We start from the raw sequence: 10329 nt of genomic DNA, 5'->3' as shown, positions 1-10329 counted from the left end.
ATTAAGGACCTTCATGATGGCGAGCGGGCCCGGGTAAAACTACGTGGTCGGGAGTCGGAGCCATTCCCTGTTCACCTTGGAGTGCGACAGGGATGTCCTCTGGCCCCCACATTATTTAATATCTATTTCGACCATGTGGTTCATGAAGCCTTCGATGGCTGTAATGGAGGAATTTCCATCTGGTACAGATATAATGGGAGGTTGATCGATGCCCGGGTGCGGTCAAGGGATGGCTCCCTATTGGTCAACCACATTATGTATGCTGATGATCTGGTGATTGCTGCTCACTCAGAGGAGGAGTTGGAGGCGCTGCTGATGAACCTGGAGCTTGCCACTAAGAGATGGGGCCTTACCATCAGCCCAACCAAAACAAAGCACCTTCCTGGGTATTATGTACCAACGGACACTACACCCCCACAGCTCCCAATTGGTGATGGGGCAGTTGTGGAGAGTGGAGTGTTTTCCATACCTGGGAAGTGTGCTTATGACCAGCTCCGGTTTGACAGCAGAGGTCTCACTCCGAATCAGTCGAGCGGCATTATCTTTTCATCGGCTGCGTAATGCTGTGTGGAAGCTACCCGGTTTGTCGCTCCGCACAAAGCTTCAAGTATTCTCGGCCACGGTCATTCCCTCCCTTCTCTATGCTTGTGAAACGTGGACCCCCCTAGTGGAACATCATCGCCGGCTAGAAACATTTAGGCTGGCCTGCCTAAGATCCATCCTGGGTTTAACCAGGCTGGATTGTGTGAGGAGCTCACAAGTCTTTGAAAGATGTGGACAAAGTCCCATCGGTGAGCTCCTCCGGCAGGCAAGGTTGCGTTGGCTGGGTCATGTAGCCCGCATGCCCGGCCACCGCATGCCTAAACAGTTATTGTTTGGCCGGATAGAGGGGGCTAAGCGGGTGCAGCACGGGCTGGAGAAGAGATGGAGTGATGTGGTACAGGAGGATCTGGAGCTGAGTGGACTTGCCGACGACTGGTACCAGCGGTGTCAAGATCGGCCTCTTTGGAGGAGGCTTGTGAAGGACGCTGCTGGCCAGTTGGAGGCAGTCGCCCTCCAACAACAACGGAGGGCAGAGGAGCGACGCTCACAACAACGAGCAGAGCGCAGGGTGGCTAAAGCACAGCAAGTTGGCACAGTAGGGGGCACAGGTGGTGCATCAACCAGTCATCTCAGTCATTCGACCCATGTCACCGGTTGGATCTGTCCCGTGACCTCCTGCCAGCGGGCGTTCGACACTTCACGTGGCCTTAACGTGCACATAGCCTGGCACAAGCGTCGTGGTGACGTCACCGCCACTTAGTGGCGAATGGCGGTTGTTTGTTTGTTTGTTGTGTGTCAGTGTGTGCATGCATGAGCATGTGATTGTGTGTGTGTCTGTGTGTGTGTGTGAGAGAGAGTGTGTGTGTGTGTGTGTCAGTGTGTGCATGCATGAGCATGTGATTGTGTGTGTCTGTGTGTGTGTGTGTGTGTGTGTGTTTGAGAGAGAGTGTGTGTGTGTGTGTGTCAGTGTGTGCATGCATGAGCATGTGATTGTGTGTGTGTGTGTCTGTGTGTGTGTGTGAGAGAGTGTGTGTGTGTGTGTGTGTCTGTGTGTGTGTGTGTCAGTGTATGCATGCATGAGCATGTGATTGTGTGTGTGTGTCTGTGTGTGTGTGTGTCTGTGTGTGTGTGTGTGTGTGTGTGTCAGTGTGTGCATGCATGAGCATGTGATTGTGTGTGTGTCTGTGTGTGTGCGTGCGTGTGTGAGTGAGTGAGTGAGAATGTAATGTGCGTGTTTGTGAGTGTGCTTGCGTGTGTGTGTGTGTGTGTTTGAGAGAGAGTGTGTGTGTGTGTGTGTGTGTGTGTGTGTGTGTGTGTTTGAGAGAGAGTGTGTGTGTGTGTGTGTTTGAGAGAGAGTGTGTGTGTGTGTGTGTTTGAGAGAGAGTGTGTGTGTGTGTGTGTGTCTGTGTGTGTGTGTGTCAGTGTATGCATGCATGAGCATGTGATTGTGTGTGTGTGTCTGTGTGTGTGTGTGTGTGTGTGTGTGTCAGTGTGTGCATGCATGAGCATGTGATTGTGTGTGTGTCTGTGTGTGTGCGTGCGTGTGTGAGTGAGTGAGTGAGAATGTAATGTGCGTGTTTGTGAGTGTGCTTGCGTGTGTGTGTGTGTGTGTTTGAGAGAGAGAGTGTGCGTGCGTGTGCATGCATGAGCATGTGATTGTGTGTGTGTGAGACAGACTGCTATAATGTAACTTGTGTATGTGTGTCTGCAGGACCTGGTGAAGTCTCACCTCATGTTGGCGGTGCGAGAGGAAGTAGAGGTGCTGAGAGATCAAATTAAAGAGCTGTCTGAGAGAAACGCTCAGTTAGAGAGAGAGAACTACATCCTGCGAGCGCTCCGGGACAGAGACTAACACCCCACTGCATCATGGGAGATGTAGTTTGATCTGATACCTGCCCAAAAAGGGAAAGATTGTTAGTGTGTGAATACAAATGACATGATGAGAGGAGACAAAATGTGTGTGCGGTATTGATTGATTATTTGTGCCTTAAACATCTGTAATGACTGGTAGTGCTGCTTACAGTCTAATTAAGAGATTACAGGATAATTCAATAATGCTCTATACAGTGCCTATTTATTGTGTTGTGTGTGTGTGTGTGTGTGTGTGTGTGTGTGTGTGTGTGTGTGTGTGTGTGTGTGTGTAGTTTTAAAGCACTGCTCAGCTCCACATCCATAAGTCTCTTTATGTTGCCATGGTTACTCCCACACCAGCACTGATAGATGCAAAGACTGTTACACATTTCAGATTTTATTTAGTGTTTCTTAACTCTCTGTTTCTCTGTTGAATTATAATTTGATCTGTAATGTGTTATGGAGAAACGACTGCTCTAATAAATAACTTTTACTACTCTTGCTGTGTTGTTTTATGTTTGTTGGTAATTAGCACTGCAAGTATTTTTTTATTTCTCGTTTTGTTCCTGTTTATACTTGGTGATGGATCAATGGGAGTTTAATTTAGATAAGGATCAATTTATTCTTCAGAATACACCAGTGTAGTTACACCGTAATGAGCTTTTCTGGACACATTTGTAATATTTTGTATTATCTGACCATCTCTTTGTGTTTAGTGTATATCTGAACATATTTTGTTTATATAAATGTAACGTTTATTAACGTGGACCTTGTGTGAAAAGTCCCAGAGGTGAAAGTTGCCACTGCGTGCGCGAAGGGTTCCAAAGTTATCTGGAAGAGTTTAGATATTCATCTGTCCACAGTTAGACAAACTGTCTATAAATGGAGGTGATTTAGTACTATAGGTACTCTCACTAGAAGTGGCCGTTAGATATTCATCTGTTCACAGTGAGACAAACTGTCTATAAATGGAGATGATTTAGTACTATAGGTACTCTCACTAGAAGTGGCCGTTAGATATTCATCTGTTCACAGTGAGACAAACTCTCTATAAATGGAGATGATTTAGTACTATAGGTACTCTCACTAGAAGTGGCCGTTAGATATTCATCTGTCCACAGTTAGACAAACTGTCTATAAATGGAGATGATTTAGTACTATAGGTACTCTCACTAGAAGTGGCCGTTAGATATTCATCTGTCCACAGTTAGACAAACTGTCTATAAATGGAGGTGATTTAGTACTATAGGTACTCTCTCTAGAAGTGGCCGTTAGATATTCATCTGTCCACAGTTAGACAAACTGTCTATAAATGGAGATGATTTAGTACTATAGGTACTCTCTCTAGAAGTGACTGTTAGATATTCATCTGTCCACAGTTAGACAAACTGTCTATAAATGGAGATGATTTAGTACTATAGGTACTCTCACTAGAAGTGGCTGTTAGATATTCATCTGTCCACAGTTAGACAAACTGTCTATAAATGGAGATGATTTAGTACTATAGGTACTCTCTCTAGAAGTGGCCGTTAGATATTCATCTGTCCACAGTTAGACAAACTGTCTATAAATGGAGATGATTTAGTACTATAGGTACTCTCTCTAGAAGTGGCCGTTAGATATTCATCTGTCCACAGTTAGACAAACTGTCTATAAATGGAGATGATTTAGTACTATAGATACTCTCTCTAGAAGTGTCCGTTAGATATTCATCTGTCCACAGTGAGACAAACTGTCTATAAATGGAGATGATTTAGTACTATAGGTACTCTCACTAGAAGTGGCCGTCCAGTAAAGATAACTCAAAGGACACACCGCAGAATGATCAATGAGGTAAAGAAGAACCCTAGAGTGACAGATAAAGACTAGAAGGAATCATTGGAACTGGTTAACATCTCTGTTCATGAGTCTACTTTACAGAAAACATTAAACAGGTATGGTGTCCATGGCAGGACATCATGAAGGAAGCCGCTGCTTTCTAACAAAAACATTGCTGCACACCTTAAGTTTGACAAAGATCGATCTACTTATCTGTCTATCTATCTGCCTCTCTGTCTCTCTTTCTGTCTGTCTCTCTGTCTTGTGTATATCTCTATGATTGTTTGATTGATTGACAGATGTCAGTATCAGGGGAACCTCGTTTTCAGACGGCTCCTGAGCTTCTCTGGATCTCTCCGGTCTGGACCACAGAACTTCACTGTCCTGATCTGGACCTGTCTGTCACTCTCACACCAGAACGACATGCAGACAGACACCAGCGACAGGTTTGATGGTCTCTCTTTCTACATCTTAACACACCGCAGACATGTTAGAACTCATCTGAATAAACCTGTTTTACTGTGTCAGTACAGTTGTGTCGCTCCACCAGGAGTCACTGTTCTCATTACAGTCTGTTTACATCAGAAAACAAACTCCGGGACATTTGTTCATTCCTTTATAAATGCTTAAAAGCTTATTTTACTATTGAAGGAATATTCTGGGTTCTTTGTAACTTTTTACATCGGTCAGTTACTACATATCATCCCTCTGTTATGTTTACAGTGTGTGTGTGTGTGTGTGTGTGTGTGTATGTGTATGAGTGTGTGTGTGTGTGTGTGAGAGAGAGAGTGTGTGTGTGTGTGTGTGTGTGTGTGTGTGAGAGAGTGTGTTTGTGTATGAGTTTGTTTGTGTGTGTGTGTGAGAGAGAGAGAGTGTGTTTCTGTGTGTGTGTGTTTCTGTGTGTGTGTGTGTGTGTGTGTGTGTGTGAGTTTGTGTGTGTGTATGTTTATGTGTGTGAGTTTGTGTGTGTGTGAGTGAGAGTGTGTGTGTGTGTGTGTGTGTGTGTGTGTGAGAGAGTGTGTTTGTGTGTGTTTGTGTATGAGTTTGTTTGTGTTTGTGTATGAGAGAGTGTGTTTCTGTGTGTGTGTGTTTCTGTGTGTGTGTGTGTGTGTGTGTGAGAGTGTGTGTGTGTGTGTATGTGTGTGAGTTTGTGTGTGTGTATGTTTATGTGTGTGAGTTTGTGTGTGTGTGTGTTTGTGTGTGTGAGTGTGTGTGTGTGTGTGTGTGTGTGTGTGTGTGTGTGTGTGTGTGTTTCAGGTCTGTTTTAATGTGACAGCACAGCGGGCACTCTGCGCTTGATCCGGTGGTTTCCACGGTGATTACAGAACCAAGAATCAATCAATCCACAGTCCGGAAAACTCAAAACAAAGAGAAACAAGGCAGAACAATAGTAAAAAAGATTGTTCATACAAAAATGAAACTTCTGTAATGTATCATTTACTTCAGCACTTTCATGTTGTTCTAAACCCAAATCACCTGCATGTAGAGCACAAAAGGCAAATTGACAATTTCAGTCACCATTCACTTGCACTGCATATTTTTTCCAAACAGTGAAAGTGAATGGTGACTGAAGCTAACATTCTGCCAGACATCTCCTTTTGTATTCCACAGAAGGTAGAAAGTCATACAGGTTTGGAACAGCATGAGGGTGAATAAATAATGACAGAATTTTAATCATTCAATTTAAACTTACAATGAGTAGCACTTTTACTGCATTTAATAATGTTGTTTTCTGCATTTGTAGTATTTTTAAACATTAGTGAATGCATTATGAATAAACATGAACTAACAGTTAACAATAGTTTATCTATAAATGAAGCAATATTAATGAATGCTGTCAAGTAATTGTTTATTACTAGTTTAATGATGCCTAATGTATTCAGTAATGTTAACAGATTAAAGTGTTAACAACATTCAAGAGACCTGGTGAATTATCGTCAGGCGTGGTCATTCTCTCTTTTGGAACATGAAATATTTAGTGGCTCATATGATTCGTCTGTGCATGTTCTATCATGAATGAGTCGGTGAACGTGAGTGTACTTGTGTTTGTTACTGAGGGCTGTGGTCCTGTGATGGGTGGCGACTCACTAGAGTGTGACAGACAGCTAAGGGAGGGGGTGGAGCTGAACATGACCCTGTTGCTCAGGGCGGGGCTTCAGGAAGGGGAGGAGCTGGTGTTTGATGTGGAGAAAGCTGTGAAGGAAAAAGGATTATCCATTCTGCTTTAATCAACATAATTTCTTTTAAAATCACCACCAAAAAATGGCAAAAAAACAATGTGGCTTATATAAAAAAAAAAAAAAACAAAAAAAAAAAAAAAGCAATACCAGCAAAAATAGAAAAGGCACAATCTTCAATAAATTATTATACAGTGGCAAGAAAAAGTATGTGAACCCTTTGGAATTACCTGCTTTTATGTATAAATTTGTCTTAAAATCTGGTTTCAGCTTCATTTAAGTTACAATAATGAACAAACACAATCTATTTTACTAACAACACACACACGATTGTATTTTTTGTGCATATTGAATACATGATTCACAGTGTAGGTTGGTGAAAGTATGTGAACCCCTAGTCTAATGACATCAAAAGCTAATAAGAGTCTGGAGTTGGCACACCTGGCATCTGATTAATTAAGTGAGATTGTAGGTGTGGGTTAGAGCTACTCTGACTTTTAAAAAGCACTTAAACATTTTGAGTTTTCTATTCACAAGAAGCATCTGCTAATGTGGACCAAAAGATCTTGAAAGATCTACGATCAAGAATTGTTGCTTTGAATAAAGCTGGAATGGGTTACAAAGTTATCTGGAAGAGTTTAGCTATTCATCTGTCCACAGTTAGACAAACTGTCTATAAATGGAGATGATTTAGTACTATAGTTACTCTCACTAGAAGTGGCCGTTAGATATTCATCTGTCCACAGTGAGACAAACTGTCTATAAATGGAGATGATTTAGTACTATAGGTACTCTCACTAGAAGTGTCCGTTAGATATTCATCTGTCCACAGTTAGACAAACTGTCTATAAATGGAGATGATTTAGTACTATAGGTACTCTCACTAGAAGTGGCCGTTAGATATTCATCTGTCCACAGTGAGACAAACTGTCTATAAATGGAGATGATTTAGTACTATAGTTACTCTCACTAGAAGTGGCCGTTAGATATTCATCTGTCCACAGTGAGACAAACTGTCTATAAATGGAGATGATTTAGTACTATAGGTACTCTCACTAGAAGTGTCCGTTAGATATTCATCTGTCCACAGTTAGACAAACTGTCTATAAATGGAGATGATTTAGTACTATAGGTACTCTCACTAGAAGTGGCCGTTAGATATTCATCTGTCCACAGTGAGACAAACTGTCTATAAATGGAGATGATTTAGTACTATAGGTACTCTCTCTAGAAGTGGCCGTTAGATATTCATCTGTCCACAGTTAGACAAACTGTCTATAAATGGAGGTGATTTAGTACTATAGGTACTCTCTCTAGAAGTGGCCGTTAGATATTCATCTGTCCACAGTTAGACAAACTGTCTATAAATGGAGATGATTTAGTACTATAGGTACTCTCACTAGAAGTGGCCGTTAGATATTCATCTGTCCACAGTTAGACAAACTGTCTATAAATGGAGATGATTTAGTACTATAGTTACTCTCTCTAGAAGTGGCCGTTAGATATTCATCTGTCCACAGTGAGACAAACTGTCTATAAATGGAGGTGATTTAGTACTATAGGTACTCTCTCTAGAAGTGGCCGTTAGATATTCATCTGTCCACAGTGAGACAAACTGTCTATAAATGGAGATGATTTAGTACTATAGGTACTCTCACTAGAAGTGGCCGTTAGATATTCATCTGTCCACAGTGAGACAAACTGTCTATAAATGGAGATGATTTAGTACTATAGGTACTCTCACTAGAAGTGGCCGTTAGATATTCATCTGTCCACAGTGAGACAAACTGTCTATAAATGGAGATGATTTAGTACTATAGGTACTCTCTCTAGAAGTGGCCGTTAGATATTCATCTGTTCACAGTTAGACAAACTGTCTATAAATGGAGGTGATTTAGTACTATAGGTACTCTCTCTAGAAGTGACCGTTAGATATTCATCTGTCCACAGTTACACAAACTGTCTGTAAATGGAGATGATTTAATACTATAGGTACTCTCTCTAGAAGTGGCCGTTAGATATTCATCTGTCCACAGATAGACAAACTGTCTATAAATGGAGATGATTTAGTACTATAGGTACTCTCACTAGAAGTGGCCGTTAGATATTCATCTGTCCACAGTGAGACAAACTGTCTATAAATGGAGATGATTTAGTACTATAGGTACTCTCACTAGAAGTGGCCGTTAGATATTCATCTGTCCACAGTTAGACAAACTGTCTATAAATGGAGGTGATTTAGTACTATAGGTACTCTCTCTAGAAGTGACCGTTAGATATTCATCTGTCCACAGTTACACAAACTGTCTGTAAATGGAGATGATTTAATACTATAGGTACTCTCTCTAGAAGTGGCCGTTAGATATTCATCTGTCCACAGTTAGACAAACTGTCTATAAATGGAGATGATTTAGTACTATAGGTACTCTCACTAGAAGTGGCCGTTAGATATTCATCTGTCCACAGTGAGACAAACTGTCTATAAATGGAGATGATTTAGTACTATAGGTACTCTCACTAGAAGTGGCCGTTAGATATTCATCTGTCCACAGTGAGACAAACTGTCTATAAATGGAGATGATTTAGTACTATAGGTACTCTCTCTAGAAGTGGCCGTTAGATATTCATCTGTTCACAGTGAGACAAACTGTCTATAAATGGAGATGATTTAGTACTATAGGTACTCTCTCTAGAAGTGGCCGTTAGATATTCATCTGTTCACAGTTAGACAAACTGTCTATAAATGGAGATGATTTAGTACTATAGGTACTCTCTCTAGAAGTGGCCGTTAGATATTCATCTGTTCACAGTTAGACAAACTGTCTATAAATGGAGATGATTTAGTACTATAGGTACTCTCACTAGAAGTGGCCGTTAGATATTCATCTGTCCACAGTTAGACAAACTGTCTATAAATGGAGATGATTTAGTACTATAGGTACTCTCACTAGAAGTGGCCGTTATATATTCATCTGTCCACAGTTAGACAAACTGTCTATAAATGGAGATGATTTAGTACTATAGGTACTCTCACTAGAAGTGGCCGTTATATATTCATCTGTCCACAGTTAGACAAACTGTCTATAAATGGAGATGATTTAGTACTATAGGTACTCTCTCTAGAAGTGGCCGTTAGATATTCATCTGTCCACAGTGAGACAAACTGTCTATAAATGGAGATGATTTAGTACTATAGGTTCTCTCACTAGAAGTGGCCGTTAGATATTCATCTGTCCACAGTTAGACAAACTGTCTATAAATGGAGATGATTTAGTACTATAGGTACTCTCTCTAGAAGTGGCCGTTATATATTCATCTGTCCACAGTTAGACAAACTGTCTATAAATGGAGATGGTTTAGTACTATAGGTACTCTCACTAGAAGTGGCCGTTAGATATTCATCTGTCCACAGTTAGACAAACTGTCTATAAATGGAGATGATTTAGTACTATAGGTACTCTCTCTAGAAGTGGCCGTTAGATATTCATCTGTCCACAGTTAGACAAACAGTCTATAAATGGAGATGATTTAGTACTATAGGTTCTCTCACTAGAAGTGGCCGTTAGATATTCATCTGTCCACAGTGAGACAAACTGTCTATAAATGGAGATGATTTAGTACTATAGGTACTCTCACTAGAAGTGGCCGTTATATATTCATCTGTCCACAGTTAGACAAACTGTCTATAAATGGAGATGATTTAGTACTATAGGTACTCTCACTAGAAGTGGCCGTTAGATATTCATCTGTCCACAGTTAGACAAACTGTCTATAAATGGAGATGATTTAGTACTATAGGTACTCTCTCTAGAAGTGACCGTTAGATATTCATCTGTCCACAGTGAGACAAACTGTCTATAAATGGAGATGATTTAGTACTATAGGTACTCTCTCTAGAAGTGGCCGTTAGATATTCATCTGTCCACAGTTAGACAAACAG

General features: G+C 41.0%; 1 protein-coding gene and 1 long non-coding RNA gene across 3 annotated transcripts in view; both read left to right on the top strand.

The window, feature by feature from the left end:
* LOC127618775 (TSC22 domain family protein 4-like) overlaps nucleotides 1–2620 on the top strand; it is a 28535-nt gene extending 25915 nt beyond the window's left edge. Inside the window, exon 4 of the mRNA XM_052091414.1 lies at nucleotides 2255–2620. Within this exon, the coding sequence (XP_051947374.1) occupies nucleotides 2255–2395 (141 nt within the window). The 3' untranslated portion in view covers nucleotides 2396–2620. The remainder of the gene's footprint in view (nucleotides 1–2254) is intronic.
* A 4764-nt stretch (nucleotides 2621–7384) lies between these two features.
* LOC127618795 (uncharacterized) lies at nucleotides 7385–9577 on the top strand. Of its 2 annotated transcripts, XR_007967501.1 has the most exons (4): nucleotides 7385–7676; nucleotides 8021–8209; nucleotides 8726–9327; nucleotides 9500–9577. It is a non-coding gene; the product is annotated as an uncharacterized LOC127618795 (long non-coding RNA). The 2 variants fall into 2 exon arrangements; XR_007967500.1 differs by lacking the exon at nucleotides 7385–7676 and having other exon boundaries at nucleotides 7959–8209.
* The last annotated feature ends 752 nt before the right edge of the window (nucleotides 9578–10329 follow it).

The sequence above is a fragment of the Xyrauchen texanus genome, chromosome 25 (assembly GCF_025860055.1).
Source record: "Xyrauchen texanus isolate HMW12.3.18 chromosome 25, RBS_HiC_50CHRs, whole genome shotgun sequence".
NCBI lineage: Eukaryota > Metazoa > Chordata > Actinopteri > Cypriniformes > Catostomidae > Xyrauchen > Xyrauchen texanus.
The sequence above is the reverse complement of the archived record's forward strand: the minus strand, read 5'-3'. Positions and strand labels throughout refer to the sequence as shown.